This window comes from Hibiscus syriacus, unplaced genomic scaffold (genome assembly GCF_006381635.1).
Source record: "Hibiscus syriacus cultivar Baekdansim isolate YM2019G1 unplaced genomic scaffold, ASM638163v2 tig00116964_pilon, whole genome shotgun sequence".
NCBI lineage: Eukaryota > Viridiplantae > Streptophyta > Magnoliopsida > Malvales > Malvaceae > Hibiscus > Hibiscus syriacus.
In genome coordinates, this window is record NW_024063489.1 from 3,393,824 (window position 1) to 3,413,670 (window position 19,847).

The window sequence follows — 19,847 nt, forward strand, 5'->3', positions numbered from 1 at the left end:
TTAAATTAAATTTATTATTAATTGTTAAATTCCGGGGCGAAGCCGTGTACAAAAATGTAGTTTTAAGGTTTGAAACGTCATACATCGTGTCCACCATGTTTACGTATTAGTTATAGGCCGCTTCCATTTCCTTATAAAGTTAAAACATTACCACATGAATATACGATTAATTATTAATGAAAATGACATATTTAACAGGATCTAACAAAATATTCGCCACATATCGTATTCGACCTCCTAATTTTTGGCCAATAATTCAAGTGAAAATTCAATATAACTGATCACAATAGAATATCTTATTTTATTTGTAAACTAATTTTTTAATAGAAATAATTAATTTTATTAAAATAAAAAATATTTAAAATTACAATAAAGATTATAATTATAATCATAAAATAAACATGTAATCATAACATTTTACTATAATCATTAACCGTAAAACTAGACATTTACATCATACAAGGATCATATAAGGAAAATATTAAAAATTCGAGCAAAAAATATATACGAGTATATTTAAATACATCGGTAAACGAATTACAAAAGATAATCAAACTATTGAAAGATTACCAAAAAATAATAAACTATAGACGAGCGACAAGAAAACACTATCCACAAACGTAAATCAAATATCAAAGTTCAATCTGATGGTTTAAATCATGAAAGATCAACATGTATATATATAAGCATAATTTTGATCGTCGATGTGATGTTAAATACAACTTTTAAAAAAAGATAAATAAAAAGATTGACCGAGTGATCAAAAAAATGTGTCTAAAGACAAAAAAAAAATAGTATAAAAACATAGTTATTAGGAATTAAAAAACAATAGAGAAATAAAGATATAATATAAGAAATTTAAAAATATAATAAATAAAAATTAATATGTCTGTTTGCCAAATAAAGTTGAAAATAAAGTAAACGGCTTGTGGAATTTGTAAACTAGTTTGCTATGCAGTATACAGAATAATTTTTATTTTATTTTTTACTCTTGAAAGTTTTTATTTATGCTTAATTTAAATTTGAATTCAAATTTAAGATAACTATTTAATGTTTTATCATTGGTAAATTTTATGGTAAAAACAAGTATTATTAATTTAAAAATAAAGAATTAAAATTTATCACCTATTATTTTCTAGTTTTAATTAAAAGTCTACAACAATACATTAATAATAGCTTTATATTATAAATAAACTATTATAATTTGATATAATATATAATTTAAAATATGAAAAATAAATATATGAAATCTTCATATATATATATATAGGTCGACAAAACACCATGATACACAAACAAAAAGCTCTTTGATCATTCGACATTAAAATATAATAAAATTCAGTATTGGAATAGAGAATGGCGTGTTTATACTTTGATCTTTTTATCAAGACTTCGCCATTGAGCCAGAAGTAAGTTCTGGCGACACCTCAAAGTTGACCACTGAGGGGAAAAAAATGTTGGCCTTCAAATCTACGCCGCTCCTTCGTCCTTTTACTCATTTCAGCTCACCCGACATCTGCATTTGCATACCCATTTCGTCTGCATCCGGTGTTTCCTTGATTTGTTTGACTTTTCCTCGCTGAAAATTTGGAGCATCCATTTTAATAATTTAATATTTACAGGCAGGGTAGCCTAGGCTTATTTTATTCGACTTCAAAACGCCTATAAAAAGGGGTCTTCCTGCCCTTCTCCTTCACGTCAAAGCTTTCCTCGCAAATTTTCCCACTTCCAAAGGCTAAAAAAAGTTCCCGTATTCATTAACAATATCCTTGTTTTATTCGTCTGTGTGTTTAAGTTTTGGAAGATCGAAGATGGGTTCTTTGGGTTTCACTGATAAGCCTCATGCAGTCTGTGTTCCTTACCCTGCTCAAGGCCATATCAATCCCATGCTAATGCTAGCTAAGGTTCTTCACTGCAGGGGCTTCTATATCACCTTTGTCAACACCGAGTTTAACCACAAACGCTTACTTAAGTCACGAGGACCTCATGCGCTTGATGGTCTCCCTTCTTTTCGTTTTGAAACCATTCCCGACGGCCTTCCCCCAACGGATGTCGATGCCACCCAAGACATTCCTTCCCTCTGCGACTCCACCAGTAAAACTTGCTTACCCTACTTTAAACAACTCCTCCACAAGCTAAACGACTCCTCCTCCACATCCGACTTTCCTCTTGTTTCTTGCATTGTTTCGGACGGTTGTATGAGCTTCACTCTTGATGCAGCTGAAGAATTTGGCGTCCCTGAAGTTCTGTTTTGGACCCCAAGCGCTTGTGGATTCCTCGGTTATGTTCACTATCTCCAACTTAAGGAAAAGGGTTATACGCCTCTCAAAGGTAATTATTCGTTGAAGCTTATTTTCAGCTTCAAAAAATCTTTCATTTTCACCACTTTCGTCGTCGCCGCCATTGGTGTTAGTTAATTATATATTGTTATTTGCAGATGAAAGCTATTTAACGAACGGATATTTGGATACCGTCATAGACTGGATACCGGCAATGAAAGGTATCCGGTTGAGGGATCTACCTAGTTTCCTAAGAACAACCGACCCGAATTTCATTATGCTTGATTTTATTTTCGGTGAGACCGAAAGATCTCGGAAGGCCTCAGCAATAATACTGAATACAATTGATGATTTGGAGCATCAAGTCTTGGACGCACTCAACTCAATGCTACCTCCTGTTTACTCCGTGGGTCCTCTGCATCTTGTTTTGAATCATCATGTGCATGACAATGAATTGAGACAAATAGGATCCAACCTTTGGAAGGAAGAGCCCCAGTGTCTCCAATGGCTAGACACGAAAGAGCCCAACTCTGTTGTCTACGTTAATTTTGGGAGCATCACTGTGATGACAGCCGACCGGATGATTGAATTTGCTTGGGCGCTAGCAAACAGCAAGCATCCGTTTTTGTGGGTCATCAGGCCTGATCTTGTGGGTGGTGAGTCGGCAATTGTGCCGGCAGAGTTCGTAGAGGAGACCAAAGATAGAGGGCTATTGGCAACATGGTGCCCTCAAGAACAAGTTCTGAGCCACCCTTCTATTGGAGGATTCTTAACACACAGCGGCTGGAATTCCACGATTGAAAGTATATCAGCCGGCGTTCCCATGATATGTTGGCCGTTTTTCGCTGAGCAACAAACGAATTGTTGGTATTCATGCACTAAATGGGGAGTGGGCATGGAAATCGACAATGATGTTAAGAGGGATGAAGTTGAGAGCCTCGTCAGAGAGCTGGTCAAAGGAGAAAAGGGCAAAGAGATGAAGAAGAAAGCTCTGGATTGGAAGAGAAAAGCAGAGGAGTCCATAGCCAATCCGGATGGATCATCTTACAGGAACCTCAATAAAATGATCCAAGTTCTACTGTCACCCAGAGTTTAAGAGGCCAAGGCCAGATTTTACTTTCTATAAAACTCCTCTGTTGGGGTTTAATATTTATATTTTTTTCTGTTTAATAATACAAAAGTGGCATTATCATTCGTAAAAAATATATACTACGTTCAAATAAGACAAAAGAATGAAGCTCATTCGTGAGGTTGGTGATCTAACAAATAAAGAAAAGGCTTGGGGTGTGGCGGTGGAATCAGGGCACACCATCCTGCAGCCTAACCACGTTAAATAAAAATTGAGGGCGAAAGACAAGCTAAAAATAGCAACGTCGGCTTAGTTTAGTTTGCGTCATTGAGTTATTTTAAGTAATGGATAGATCCTACTCCATTAATATTTAAAGGAAAAAAATCAAGATCGGATATGGAATGGATCTAAAGTTGTTGCCAAACACCAACAAACGACAAACGCAGCTTTGCCTATTCTCTCTTCGCTCATCGCACAAGTGGGATCACGTGTCCGCCTGTGTTGGGTCTATTTAAATAACTGGGTATTGTCTAAAGAAAGGTAGATTCATAGATGACTAAAAAACAGCAGAACCGAAATTCTGAATAACCTTAACAAAGCCAGTTTAACACGATTGAAAATGTTGACTTATATTTAATATATTAATTATATTGACAAAACCAGTTAACTTCTCGGATTGGTAAGTATCAATACTTTTCCACGAATATATATACTTTTGAATTTAAAAAAAATAAAAAATGAGAAAGCTACAAAGTATAAATATTTTTTCACAAATATCAACATTTTTAAATTTTAATATTTTTTTGAAAAATGAGAAGACTATAAAGTTTCAATATTTCTCTACAAATATCAATACTTTTAAATTAAAAAAATTGAAAATGAGAAGGATGTAAAGTTGTCGAAACGATTTCTACTTGAAATGAGATTTTAAAACCATACCATTTTTAATTTTCTTCTTAATTTATTAATTTTTAATTAAAAGTGAACGTGATTTTAAAAAAAAACCTCTCGTTTAGAAAAATTTAGAATTTCCTTTACGATAGAGAAATACGGTTCGAGGAGTCGCCACCAATATTTAATTAAGGTGCGATTGGGCACCCAAAAACGTTTTGTCTTTTTAAATAAAAATTAATTTTAATTAAAACGATAAATTTAGGCATGCGTTACCAAAATTAGAGTTCGGGAGTCGGTTACACGTGGGGAAGGATTAGCACCCCACAACGCTCTAAATCGGTATCTAATTGATTAATTAATGTCTTTACAATAAAAATTACAAATTCAAATTTAATTTGATTTTTGATCCCATAAAACAACCAAAATATGAATTTTATCATGAAATATAATAATATTAAATTGTTTCATATTGAGAAGAAATAAATCCCTTACAACCTGAAGGAATTAATTCTTAATTTAATCGAAATAAAGAAATATTAGAATTCCATTATAATATTCAAAGTCAGCAAAATAGATTAAATTAAAATTACCAAACCTTATTAGAAAGATGAAGAATATTCAATTATTTAAAAATATCGAGACCAAATTTTAGATAAGTTCTAACAACATTTTCTCGAAAAATTTAAATAACTGAATATTTCTTTTTCTTTCATTCCCAAGTTTTAAGGTGACAATCCATTTTTTAAGTGTCAATAATGGGATACACTTTTAATTTAAAATCATTAAAATGACTTTCTAGTGAGTTAAGACAAGTTATTTAAACAATTTTAAATTAAAAGGACATTACCCTTAATCCAATTATGTAATTATGTCAAGTTGTGCACATGAATATATCATACAAGATATATATATATATATATATATATATATATATATATATATATATATATATATATATATATATATATATATGCCATGCAACTTATACACAATTCATTTTCATACTTGCATGCTTGAATTCACTAATATGCAAAACATAAAAACATACCTAATTTTTAAAAAATTATCAAGGACCAACTTGAAAGTTATATTCTATAATTAAATCTAATAGGCAAAAATTAATTAAATAAATATCTAAAACTTACCTAAAAAAACACCAAAAACATATTCAAAAACTAATCAAGGGTCAAAAAATAAAATAATCCTAAATGTTTAAGGACTAAAAAGTAACATACAAAAAACATTAGAGTTCAAATGTCAAACAATAAAAGTTAAATACAATAATACTACTTGGGACTGAAATTAAATGTAGGTAAAATAAAAGGACAAAATTAAATACATGAAAACATTCAATTAGGGACTAAAATAAATTCATCAGAAAACTCAAATGACCAGTATCTCAAAATAACCCAAAATTTTTAACTAAAACCTAAATTTGGAAAATAACTAAATTGAGACAAACAAAAAGGAGTAAATTCGAAATCAATCCCTACAAGTGACTAATTTATAAAAAGGCGCTTAAGTTTGGGGGATTATAACATAATTTACCCTTCATCTTCAGTGACTAAATACTAATTAACCCAAAAGCTTTAATATATATATATATATATATATATACTACTTAAAATATTAAACCTAACTTAATTGTAAACTAAACCCTCAGTCGCATACCCTATTCTTCTTTCAACTTTCTCTTCCCCGATGAACACCACCGAGAGCATCCAAAGCTCTCCACGTCGCCACTCGCACCATCGGCCATCGGTGAATCAAACGGGGAACAAAACTGTCCCATAAACAAGACCAAACTAAAGCTCATATTCTCCATTCATTCTTTCCACTCTCGACCGAGACCCACTCCCTCAACACTCATGCAACGCCAATCACTTCAATAGACCCCATGGCCTACTCTTGACCACCCCCCGATGGCCTTCATACATGAACGAAAACAACCCTTATAAAGCCCAAAGATGCTAACTTTCCTACCTTTCTCAACCCTTCTGTTTGACCGAGACCTCAAGAGTCTCAAACCAACGCCGACCACCGGATTTCAGTGGTTATCTCACTCTCATATAGACACCGAAACAGTAGTCTAAATGATTAGTAAAGCCTCTCCCCTATTGACGAGAATCCCAACAATTTACTGTCTTCAGGCAGTAAATCCTCGTTACTGCAAACCCTGACCACCACCAACAGTGGTCGATTGAACCTAGAAATGAAATTAAAAAAATAGGGTATCTCCTTACTCATATTCCTTACTATGTTTTTATTTTTTTTAGACTAATCTCAACTATTTCTCTTTGACAGTGTAGACCCGAACGGCTATGAGACGAAATCAACGAGACTCCACCGACATCCGTACAATCCAGGTATCTTGACTCTTTTTCTTTTCTTTTCTATTTACTCATATTTCATCCTTAAACATACACACAACCACTGTAAAGTAAAAAATGAAATAAGAAAATACCTTAATCAATATGTTATTGATTTCGAAAAATATCAGGAATGACCCCTATTACACACTGTTTATATAGGTTTCAAAATACCACAATCTCAAGAAAAAAAATTTCCCCTTCGTGCTTCTTCGATTGATTACTTTTTGCACTATTTTGCTTTTTTTTTAGTTTTCGATTTTCTTTATCTTTGTTTCCTCCCTCATCTAGTTTTTTTGTTGCCTTCTATGTTTTTTTGTTGATTGCCAATGGGTTATCTGATGATAGTCTATGGTTCTTCCCCCTTCGTTTTTCTGTTCGATTCCCTCTCTTTTATCACCTTCATCTCACCGAACCCCCTTTTTATCTTGTTTAATTTTCTCCTTTTGTTTGGTGAAATGCTGATGTGTTTAGGTGAAAATAATGATATTTCGTTAACTTTGGTAAATGGCTCCCTGTAGATGATATTTTGATTGCTTGTTTGCAGGTCTTGGTTGGCAATGGATGTCATTTCCTCTTTTCTTCTGCTCCCCTTTCTTTTTTAGTCCCTTTATTTTCAATCTTGCGTGTAGTTGGTGGAGTTGTTGAATTGGGGTAGATGAAATATTGATAGGGCATGGGTCTACTCAGTTGGTGGTGCTTCACATGGGGTGCTACAAAATATATGTAATAGTAATACTAATATTACTACTAATAATAATATTTTTAAAGCCCGGTCAAAAATGGGTGTCTACAATTGCCCCTTTTTGCACATTCTTGTGTTTACAAGAATATGGCAAAGACGAAAAAAAATAACAAGTTTTTGTCCAGTTCCATCTCCGTGCTTTAAAATTTAATAAGGGATACGCTTCACCATTTCTGCTGGGAAAATCGGACTCGAGATCGATGTGCTTCACTACTCTTTGTTGAAGGCTTAAGATGGCCCGGAGGACTTATCATCTTGCTCGGAAGCCTAACAGATGACCCAAAGGATTTAATCATCATGTTCGGAAGGCTTATTGATGGATTTACTTCACTACTCTTCGATGAAGGCTTAAGATGGATTTTCTTCACTACTCTTCGGTGAAGGCTTAAGATGGATTTGCTTCACTACTCTTCGGTGAAGGCTTAAGATTGATTTGCTTCACTACTCTTTGGTGAAGGCTTAAGATTGATTTGTTTCACTACTCTTCGGTGAAGGCTTAAGATTGATTTTCTTCACTACTCTTCGGTGAAGGCTTAAGATGGATTTGCTTTAGTACTCTTTGGTGAAGGCTTAAGATGGATTTGCTTCACTACTCTTCGGTGAAGACTTAAGATGGATTTGCTTCACTACTCTTTGGTGAAGACTTAAGATGAATTTGCTTCACTACTCTTCGGTGAAGACTTACAATTGATTTGCTTCACTACTCTTCGGTGAAGGCTTAAGATTGATTTGCTTTACTACTCTTTGGTGAAGGCTTACAAATTACCTGAAGGATTTAATCATCATGCTCAAAAGACTTACTGATGGCCCGAAGGATTTCATCATCATGCTCGAAAGACTTACTGATAGTCCGAAGGAATTACTAAGTACAAACTTTTGGAAATCTCCTTCTTACTTTTTAAAAATTCCATTTTCTAAAAACATCGCTTTCTCTTTTTTTCAAATTCATGTGACATCATCCTACATGAAGGTCTTATGGATGACCCGAAAGACTTATCATCTTACTCTAAAGGCTTATAGATGACCCGAAGGATTTAATCATCATGCTCGAAATACTTACTGATGGCACAAATGACTTACTAAGTGCAAAATTTTGCTAGGTAAGAAATCTTTCTTACTTTTCAAATCTTCAGATTTTACTGAGAAATCTTTCTCATTTTTCAATAGACATGTGAAAACATCCTACCCAAAGGTCTTATGGATGGTCAGAAGGACTTATAATCTTGCTCGAAAGACTTACAGATGACCTGAAGGGTTTAAACATCATGCTCGAAAGACTTACTGATGGCCCGAAGGACTTATAAATTTTGGAAATAGTTTACTAGGTAAGAAGCCTTTCTTACTTTTCAAAATTTTTGAATTTTCAGATTTAAATGAGAAATCTTTCTCATTTCATTTTTGCTTATAAAATGGCTTAATGGTCGGGCCACATGCCCTACTTCAAAGTAATGCTTCCTCTGTGGATTGGTTCCATGTGTTCCTCAGGTTCTGCCTCTCTAAACATGATTCCCTGTATTTGATGTTTAACTTCTACCTTTCACTTGTCAGGATTTTAACATCCTTCATCTTCTCTTTTCACTGGAAGATTTGTCAAAACCATGTGTATATGTATGAAACACGAATGCAATTAAATGTATCAGTGTAATGCATTTTATTTTATGTAAATGATGTTCTCATGAATGCATAGATGTTAATTCAATATTCATTTGGCTCCAGACTGGCGAACTCAGTCTTCTTCAATTTGATCATTTCTTCCCAGGGTTTACTCATATATCAATGTAGCAACTTATAATTTTAAGCTTGCAATTTCTGAAGATCTACCCAATCATCTTGTGGTCTTCATTTTCTGTCTTCATTTTGGAGAAATTATTTTCTCTCTCAACTTCTTGTTATGGTCAGAAATATGACTGTGTTGCCCCATTTCCGTCATTGGCTCAATTGCAATGTCAGAGTTATTTTTCCGGGAGTCTATTGTTGATTGATACTCGATTGGCTTCCTCTACAAGTTAAGCTCTACTCAATATTCAAGGTTTTCCCCTGACACTCCAAGTTGTGAGAATCATTCTCAATGTCTTATTGGTATAAATCTTACCATCTCAACATGATCTGGGTTTCTGGTTATACCCCAATGTGGGTACTCATGGCTCCCTTCGTGCACAAAATATCTTAATCTTGAATGGTCTCAGTTTGGTGTCACTAAACAACCATATTGTCAAATATATTGATTGATTCTCTTCATAATTGCCACAAACACTTAAGAAGTGATCAATTCTTCTAACAAAATGTCTTACATTTTTATATAAGCTGTGATATGTGCCCCTTCTAAATAATGAGATCATCTTCTTCTTGACGGATACAATGTCACAAGGAAATGTTACAAGTTTTATCCTTCATCCATTCTGATCTTTTGGACCATCTGCTTCAAGATCGCTTATTTTTTCCCCAATAGAAGGAGAATGAGCCTCACCAGCTTCAAAGACCTTTCACATTTGAAACTGTTCTATTTGAAAATATTTTCCCCTTTCTCTTATGAAATAATTTTATAAAACATTGCCCCTTAATTCAAGCTTACAATCAAATCAAATTATAAACATGAGTTCACAAAATATCAAAAGAATAAATAGTTCTTTAATATTTTCAGAGTTATAGCTCTTTGACAAGTGTCAAAAATTGAAGGGTTGGCTTCAAGTTAGCTTCCTATTTTCTAAGGTTTCAACCACCAAAATTTCATTTCTTTCTCGGTCCTCATGGACATTGTAACATGTATCTCTTTCTTATCTTGGTATTTTAATCAGATGCGGACAAAATGACGCAACTAGCATAATCAATTACTAGACTTTCTAGAATACTTCTATTTCAGTTCTTTGAAATCTTCCATTTGTTTAAGCTTCGTAGACTCCTCTAACAAAAACAAAGGCAGTACAGAAATATCTATCTAAAAATGAAATTCCTGAGTGCTTGTGTGGAATTGACTATAACAGGTGTTCCTTAACTCCTTTAGTTCATCTTTACCGAAACTCCTTATTTACATAAATTTGCCATTGTCTGGCTAGTTGAAATCAGCTTTATTGTATATATATTATAATCGCCTTTATCGGGATAGCTGAAGGGTTCATCTTATCACCTGACAATTGTAGTGGAGCAAACACCAAACTGCCAAGTATCCGAGCAATGTCATGGTTTGAATACAATCTATTCATAAAGCCATGGCTTTTGAGTTTCATCTATAACCAATTGCTTTAGTCGAATAGCTCAGCTTTATTGTATACATATATAATTACATTCTGGTATACGAATTCAATTTCTTAAGCTTGTCAAGAAGAACCTGTTATAGTATAGGTGTTGTTGAAATTCAGAAAATCTCATCCTTAGAGTTCAATTTCCAAGCAACTGACCTAAACTAGATTCATCTACTCGACTATTTCATCTGTGAAGATCATGATCATCATTGAACATCATCAAAAAAATTGTGATCTAGTCAATTTTGTAACGTCATACACAAAAGATGCCCCATGTTATCCGATCCTATGCATACATGAATACCAAGCCTATTGTTCATTCCCTTATGATAAGAGAAGGCTATATCGGCCCTACAATAAAAAGGTATGGTGTTCGACTGTATCTTCTGGGGATAAGGTCAAGGTCCTTATTTTATCAGGTTTCAATCTTGTCATTTTGTCAAAGATTTATAACTCTAATCATTTAAAGAGTTTTTAATTCAGTTGATATTCAAATAATTTCAAGATTACAAAATTTATTCAATGTTCACCATCTTTAAAGCAACATAAGTTTGTTTAAATATCCTTACAAAGACAACTGAGAAATGACAAAAAAAAATTCAAACAAGATATTGCAAATGGAATAAGGCTTCATGACTTTTTCCTAATTAGGATGCCTCATTACTCATCTAATACAACAACACCTAACCCAAGCGGATGCTACATTATGTGTTTTGACGCCTTACTCGAGCTCGTCATCTATTGTTTCACCAATTCTTGTGTCAATGTCCAATTTTCCACAAACATCTCTATCTCCTTTAACAGTGGCCTACAATTCCTTGTAAAATGCCCCAATGCCTCCAAGTGAAAATCACAGACACTATCTTGATCAAAGCTGTGAGCAGAAGGGTCTGGTTGCACTTTCACTGGCCTCGGTGTTAGGTATTGACCATTAACCAAATAGGGATACAGATCCCAGATAGAAGTTTGGAACAATTTCAAATTATTTTTCGATCTTGGGACTTTCTTTGGATGGCTTGAGTAACCCGTTGCCTCTTTTCTTTTACGGTTGTACGAGCTCTGGATGTGACATTCATTCACCTCATCAGCTTTTTACTTTTGATCGTTTGGACTTTTGGAAGTGACTTTCAAGTTTTCTTTACTGATTGTATCTTCAATTAATCCCCCAGATGTCGTAAGATCCTTGAAGCCCTTCGCCGATTTCCCCAGCAGAGTCGCCAAGTTGTCGAAACGATTTCTACTTGAAATGAGATTTTGAAACTACACCATTTTAATTTTTCTCTTGATTGATTAATTTTTAATTAAAAGAGAATGTGATTAAAAAAACCTCTCGTTTAGAAAATTTTGGAATTTCCTTTACGATAGAAAAATATGGTTTGAGGAGTAGCCACCAATCTTTGATTAGGGTGTGATTGGGCACCAAAAAACGTTTTGCCTTTTTAAATAAAATAATTTTAATTAAAACGACAAATTTAGGCTCGCGTTATCAAAATTAGAATTCAGGAGTTGGTTACGAGTGGTGAAAGATTAGCACTCCCACAACGCCCTAAATCAGTACTTAGTTGATTAATTAATGTCTTTGTAATAAAAATTACAAATTCAAATTCAAATTGATTTTCGATCCCATAAAACAACCAAAATATGAATTTTACCATGAAATATAATTATATTAAATTATTTTATATTGAGAAGAAATAAATCCCTCATAATCTGAAGTAATTAATTCTTAATTCAATCGAAATAAAGAAATATTAGAATTCCATTATAATATTCATAGTCACCAAAATAGATTAAATTAAAATTACTAAGCCTTATTAGAAAGATGAAGAATATTCAATTATTTAAACATAGCCGCTGATAATTACATAACATTCACTGATGATGAAATACCTGAAGGTGGAATGGGATCAATGAAAGCTTTTAATATTACCACACATTGTCATGGCCATGTTTTGCCAGGAGTATTAATTGATAATGGATCTGCTCTTAACTTGATGCCTTTGGTCACACTTCAAAGGATGCCGGTGGATAAATCGTACATGAAGAGTTATCAGAATGTAGTGCGAGCTTTTGATGGCACTCAGAAAGAGGTATTGGGGAAAATGAAAATACCATTGTTGATCGGACCAGTCGTGTACAATATTGACTTTGTAGTAATGGATATCCACCCTACATATAATTGTCTATTAGGGAGGTTGTAGATTCATTCTGCAGGAGTTGTTCATTCTTCGCTGTATCAGAAATTGAAGTTGGTTGTTGCCGGTCAACTGATATGTGTAGGAGCTGAGGAAGAAATCATTGTTTCTGTAACAAGTGATGCTCTGTATATTGAAACCAATGATGATGCTCTCGAGTGCTTTTTCGGAGCTTTGGAATTTGTCAATGCGACCTTTATTGTTGAGGGAAGCAAAATTCCACATCCCAGATTGTCTGATTGCACTAAGATGACTGCACGACAGACTTTAGGCATAACAGCTAAAACTGGGAAAGGTTTGGGAAAGAATCTGCAAGAAAGCTCAGTTCCTGTAAGTATGAAAATGAAGAATGATCATTTTGGGCTTGGATTTAAGCCTAATTTTCAGCAAATGAACAAAGAGATAAAAAGAAGAGGTGAAAATAGAAGGGCAAGATTGAAGGGAGAATAAATTCATTAGGAACATATGTATTTCCCTCATTTGAAGTCCACACTCAAATCCGGAGTAATGGTTAATGTGGAACAGCAGCTGGTTGATACTCTTAAAGAAGAAAAGTTGACAAAAGATCAAAACATGGTTGAGGAAGCTATGGAAGGATTAGTTATCAACATGATCACAAATGACAACAAGACTGGCAAATACTTGGTTGGGATTCGCCCTTGTCTTCCTGGTGAAACACTCAACAATTGGACTGCTGAGGATCTCCCTGTAATTTTTAGTATTAACTCAGAGTAATACTCAGAACTAATCTTTATGCTTTAGCCCAAGAATATAAAAGGTTTTTGTTATCTTGTAAGGGAAATTATGTTAAGTTCACTTAATATCAAATATAAGAAGTTTTCTTAAAATTCTCAAATGGCAATCATTCTTTATACCTTACATTTTTACATTCATTATTTCTCATTCTTTATATTTATTTCATAAATTTACTATATCCTTTCGGAAATATGTCCGATTTAAATTTGTAGGTGTCACAATGTTAATAGCATGATTATTCTTAAATTTAATCATGAGATAAATTTAGAGCGACCCATATGTTTGGAAGAAATCAATGAGTGTGAGGATGAACTAAAATGTGATGTTCCTACCGAATTATTAAGACTGGTAGAAAAAGAAGATAAACAAATTTTACCTCACAAAGAAGAGATTGAGACTGTAAATTTGGGAACCAATGAAGAAATGAAAGAAGTGAAAATTGGTACTACTTTGTCAACCTATATAAAACAAGAATTGATAAATCTCCTTCAAGAGTTCAAAGATATCTTCGCCTGGTCTTATCAAGATATGCCTGGTTTGAGTACAAATATAGTGATGCACAAACTTCCAATTAGTCCAGAATATAAACCTGTTCAACAAAAGCTCAGACGAATGAGGACAAATATGTTATTGCAGATTAAAGAGGAAGTGATGAAGCAGATTAATGCAGGATTTCTACAGGCAGCTAAATATCCGGAATGGGTAGCCAACATAGTTCCAGTACCAAAGAAGAATGGGAAAGTTCGATGTGTGTGGATTACAGAGATCTTAATAAAGCTAGTCCAAAAGATAGCTTTTCATTACCTCACATAGACACATTGGTGGATAATACTGCAGGACATGCATGGTTTTCCTTCATGGATGACTTTTCAGGGTATAATCAGATAAAAATGAATCATGATGACATGTAAAAAACAACATTTGTAACCATGTGGGGCACATTATGTTATAAAGTAATGCCATTTGGATTGAAAAATGCAGGGGCAACGTATCAGAGAGAAATGGTAACTCTATTCCATGACATGATGCATAAAGAGATTGAAGTATATGTGGATGACATGATTGCCAAGTCCCGAACTAAAGAAGAACATATTCAAAATCTAAGGAAGCTTTTCCAAAGATTGAGAAAGTATCAATTAAAGCTCAACCCTGCTAAATGCACTTTTGGGGTAACATCAGGGAAGCTTTTGGGGTTTATAGTCAGTCAAAAAAGAATTGAGATTGATCCAGATAAAGTAAAAACAATTCAAGATCTTCCACCACCTAACACAAAAAAAGAAGTTCGAGGCTTTTTGGGAAGATTAAATTATATATCTTGATTCATTTCTCAATTAACTGACAAATGTGATACAATGTTCAAGTTACTTCGAAAAGAACAATCCTGAAGTCTCAATGCCCCCATTCTAGTATTACCAGTGCCTGATAGACCGTTAATTCTCTACTTGATAGTCTTTGAAAATTTGATGGGATGTGTACTGGGACAACATGATGAATTTGGAAGAAAAGAAAAAGCCATTTATTATCTGAGTAAGAAATTTACTGATTGTGAAATTCGATACCCACCAATACAAAAATTATGTTGTGCCTTGGTGTGGACTACTCGAAGACTCAGACAATACATGTTATATCATACCACTTGGTTGATATCTTAACTTGATCCTTCAAAGTTTTTAATGGAATCACCAGCTTTGACAGGCAAAATGGATAGATGGAAGATGTTATTATCCGAGTTTGATATCGTATATGTCAACCAAAAAGCGATAAAAGGAAGTGTCATAGCTGATTTTCTGGCCAGTCGTGTATCAGATGATTATCAGTCTCTGAGTTTTAATTTTCCAGATGAAGATTTGTTGTGCATATCCATGAATGAAGAAGTCAGAACAAATGATGAATCTTGGAAGCTTTATTTTGATGGAGCATCCAACGTCTTGGGACGAGGAATTGGGGCAGTGTTAATTTTTCCAGAAAATATCTATTATCCTTTTACAAGTAGATTGGAGTTCTTTTGCACCAATAACATGGCAGAATATGAAGCTTGTGTCATGGGATTGAAGGCAACTATAGAAAGGAAAATTAAATTTCTCAAGATATATGGAGATTCATCGTTAGTGGTGTATTAACTATGAGGAGAATGGGAAACAAAAGATCCCGAATTGTTGGAATACCGAAATTTTATCCTCGAATTAGTGAAAAAATTTGAAAGCGTCACATTCAATTATCTCATTCGAGAGGAAAATCAAATGGCAGATGCTTTGGCTACATTAGCTGCTATGTTTCAAGCAAATAAGGAAGTTGATATGATGCCAATCAAAATGAAAGTATATGAAATTCCTGCACATTGCTACAGTATGGAAGAAGAGGCAGATGGCAAGCCATGGTATTATGATATCTTGCAATATATCAAGTATCAAAGCTATCCACAAAATGCATCTGAGATTGATAAAAGAACATTGAGAAGAATTGTTGCTGGATACTTTCTTGATGGTGAAACTTTGTATAGAAGAAACAATGATCAAATGATATTGAGATGCGTAAATGCTAGCGAAGCCAAAAGTATCATTGAGGAAGTACACAGTGGGATATGTGGAACACATGCAAATGGTCTTTCCATGGCCAGAAAAATAATGATATATGGGTATTATTGGGCTACCATGCATACAGACTGCATTGATTATGCAAGGAGATGTCATAAATGCCAGGTATATGCAGATAAGATTCATGCACCTCTATCGCCCTTACATGCAATGACTGCACCTTAGCCATTTTCTATGTGGGGAATAGACGTCATTGGGGCAATCACACCAAAAACATCAAATGGACATTATTTCATCCTAGTGGCAATTGACTATTTTACCAAATGGGTTGAAGCTGCTTCGTATGCCAATATTAAGAAGTCTATAGTTTGCAAATTTATAAAGAAAGAAATAATCTTCCGGTATGGGCTACCAGAGAGAATCATTACAGATAATGCTCTGAACTTGAACAACAAAATGATGACTGAATTTTGTGCACAGTTTAAGATCAAGCATACAAACTCAGTGGCATATCACCCAAAGATGAATGGGGTAGTTGAAGCAGCAAATAAGAACATCAAAAGAATCATTACAAAAACTACTGAAACTTACAAAGATTGGCACGAGAAGTTACCTTTTGCTTTATATGCATGCCGAACTACTGTACGAACATCTACTGGGGCAACGCCTTTTTCTTTAGTCTATGGGATGGAAGAAGTCTTACCGATTGAAGTTGAGATCCCATCACTTTGAATTTTGAGAGAAATAAAATTGGATGAGTCTGAATAGATCCAAGCTCGATTTGATCAATTGAACCTTATTGATGAGAGGAGATTGAAACCTATTTGCCATGGACAAATGTATCAGAAACGGATGACGAAGTCTCATGACAAGAGAGTGCATCCAAGAGAATTTCAAGAGGGTGATCTAGTGCTGAAAAATATCTTGCATGTACATAAAGATTTCCGTGGGAAATGGATGCCTAATTGGGAAGGGCCATATGTTGTAAAAAAGGCCTTTTTCGGAGGAGCGTTGATCTTGGCAGAAATGGATGGAAAAGTTCTGAGAAACCCAATAAACTCAGATTCTGTTAAGAAATATTATGCTTGAAGAAAAAAAATGAAAATGAAAAAAAATGAAAAAGAAAGAAAAATGAAATGAAAAAAATAATAATAGAAAAAGAGGGTCAAGATGAAAACCCGCAAAGGGCATGCTCCAACCAAAGGAAGGATTTGAGTTGAAAACCTGAAAGGGCGGCTCAAATACTTATGCTAATAATTTGTTAAGTCATTTGAATTTTATCATTGCTATGTTTGCCATAACTTTGAATACATTTTTATATATTTATTATTTATTCCAAGATTATCTTATTGAAATTCAATTTATTTTCGAAATTTAATTTATTCTTTCACATAAACATCTTGTAAATGGATTAACATAATCTTGAAACAAACAAAATATTTTTGGTTATCACTTTATGCTAATACTTTTAAGTACATGGAATCCAAAGTAAGTATTATCGACATTTACAATCACTGTTAAAAAGCAAACAAGTTATTGCCATCATAGAGTCATTTGGAAGTAGAATAAGATGAAATTTGTTCTTAATTGGCAGATTATGAATATAGCCCCTTTTCCATGCATCAACACAAAAATACTTCGAATTTACAAATTTTGGTTCTACATCATATAAGTACTGTGACATTTCAGTCCAAACACCAACTGGAGCAAGTGCCACGTTCTCGTAGTAGAAATAAGGAGGCCTCAATAGCATCTTCTAGAAGTGTTCTTTGAGTTATCTGATCTGGTTCGGTAGGAACCCCAAAACCAATCATTAGATTTGGAAGATGAACTGCATGATCGTCTTCATTAAGAAGCTTATTTTCAAGATTCATCTGCTTATTTCTTTTCCAAAAATTATAGCCCAAGTTTTGCCTTTTCTTGTAATTGAGGTCATTGCATAATGGTTTTCTATCTTCTATCGGAAGAAGTGTGTCATCAGCCTTAGCTATTTGAGCAACACATATAAAATCTATCAACTCTGCAATTAAAGAATCCAGACCACATCTTTCCATGGCTATTGAAGCCTCATCCTCTGAGTACCCCATTTTCGTCAAGTATAACAGTTTATTCTCCTCATCAGAATCAGAATTCAGGATTTCCTCGGATAAGTAGTTATCAGAATCGACATGTTGCATGAGTGTGGACTTTTCAAGAGCATATACCATTGAGTTTTGTTCTCAAGTGGTTTTGTGACTTCATACAAAAATTCAGGCATATCTACATCTACACTCTCCAAAGATGATAGATTCTCTTTTCAAAGAAGAAAGATTTGTTGGATTTCTACACAATCGAAGGAAGACCGAATTCACCACTTTAAAATCAAATAAAGATGAACTTAACATTCATGCATCATATTTAGACATTTAAAAAATAGGGGCATTTCCATTCATTTTATCCATGTTAAATATTTGACAGGAATTTCAAAGATTTTAGCAAAGATTTGAATTCATCACTCGATGGATCAGAATTTCCGAAAGAGTTCATAATGAGAAGAACTCATCTGAAGAAGGAAGAAGATTTCATAATGAGAAGGATTTGTTCAACCTTTTGCTCGATTCTATCAAAGAAAGAGATAGATCAGCATCAAAATTTCTAGAAGTGTTCATAATGAGAAGAACTCATCTGAAGAGGAAGAAGAAATTTATAATGAGAAGAATTTGTTCAACCTTTTGCTCGATTCTATCAAAGAAAGAGATATATCAGCATCAAAATTTCCAGAAGTGTTCATAATGAGAAGAACTCATCTGAAGAGGAAGAAGAAGTTCATAATGAGAAGAACTTGTTCAACCTTTTGCATGACTCTATCACAGAAGGAGATAGATCAACATCAACTTTTCCAGAGAAAGTTCATAATGAGAATAACTTATCTGAAGAGGAAGAAGAAGTTCATAATGAGGAGAGCTTGTTCAACCTTTGTATGATTCTATCACAGAAGAAGATAGATCATCATCAACATTTCCAGAAGTGTTCATAATGAGAACCTCATCTGAAGAAGGAGAAGAAGTTCATAATGAGATGAAGTTCATAATGAGAAGAAGTTCATAATGAGAAGAACTTGTTCAACCTTGCCTTAATTCGTTACATATGAAGCCAAACTAATAACCCCTCTTTTGAGGGTTAACATTTCCAGAATGAGTTCATAATGAGAAGAACTCATCTGAAGAGGAAGAAGAAATTCATAATGAGAAGAACTTGTTCAACCTTGCTTTAATTCATCATATATGAAGTTGAATCAATGACACCTCTTTTGAGGGTTAGCATTTTCAGAAGGAGTTCATAAGGAGAAGAAATCATCTGAAGAGTAAGAAGAAATTAATAATGAGAAGAACTTGTTCAACCTTTTGCTAGATTTCATCACAGAACAAAATGGATTATCGTTCCCAGTGGAAGAGTTCATAATGAGAAGAACTAGTCCTAAAGAAGAACAAGTTCATAATAAGAAGAATTTGTTCAACATTTTCGTCTTAATTAAGAAAAGTCAATTGGACAAAAACTTATTGTTTTTTTTCGTCTTTGCTCTATTCTTGTTAACACAAGAATGAGCAAAGAGGGGCAGCTGTAAACACTAAGTTTTTGTCCCATTTATTATTATTATTATAAAAAATAATAAAAATTACAATTAATTTTATAGGCCCATATCTAGAACCCAGAGGCCCAGATCCAAAACCTAGAAGCCCATATCTAGACCCGACCCAACATCTATCTAGGATTTTTAGCATCTTCTC

The 19,847-nt window shown here is 33.9% G+C and overlaps 1 protein-coding gene across 1 annotated transcript; it reads left to right on the top strand.

Moving 5' to 3' along the window:
• Window positions 1–1,697: 1,697 nt before the first annotated feature.
• Window positions 1,698–3,493, top strand: LOC120190813 (7-deoxyloganetin glucosyltransferase-like). Its single transcript, XM_039193851.1, has 2 exons — window positions 1,698–2,331; window positions 2,438–3,493. Exons 1-2 carry the CDS (start codon window positions 1,812–1,814, stop codon window positions 3,373–3,375), a joined length of 1,458 nt encoding a protein of 485 aa, XP_039049782.1. The 5' UTR covers window positions 1,698–1,811; the 3' UTR covers window positions 3,376–3,493.
• Window positions 3,494–19,847: the final 16,354 nt, after the last annotated feature.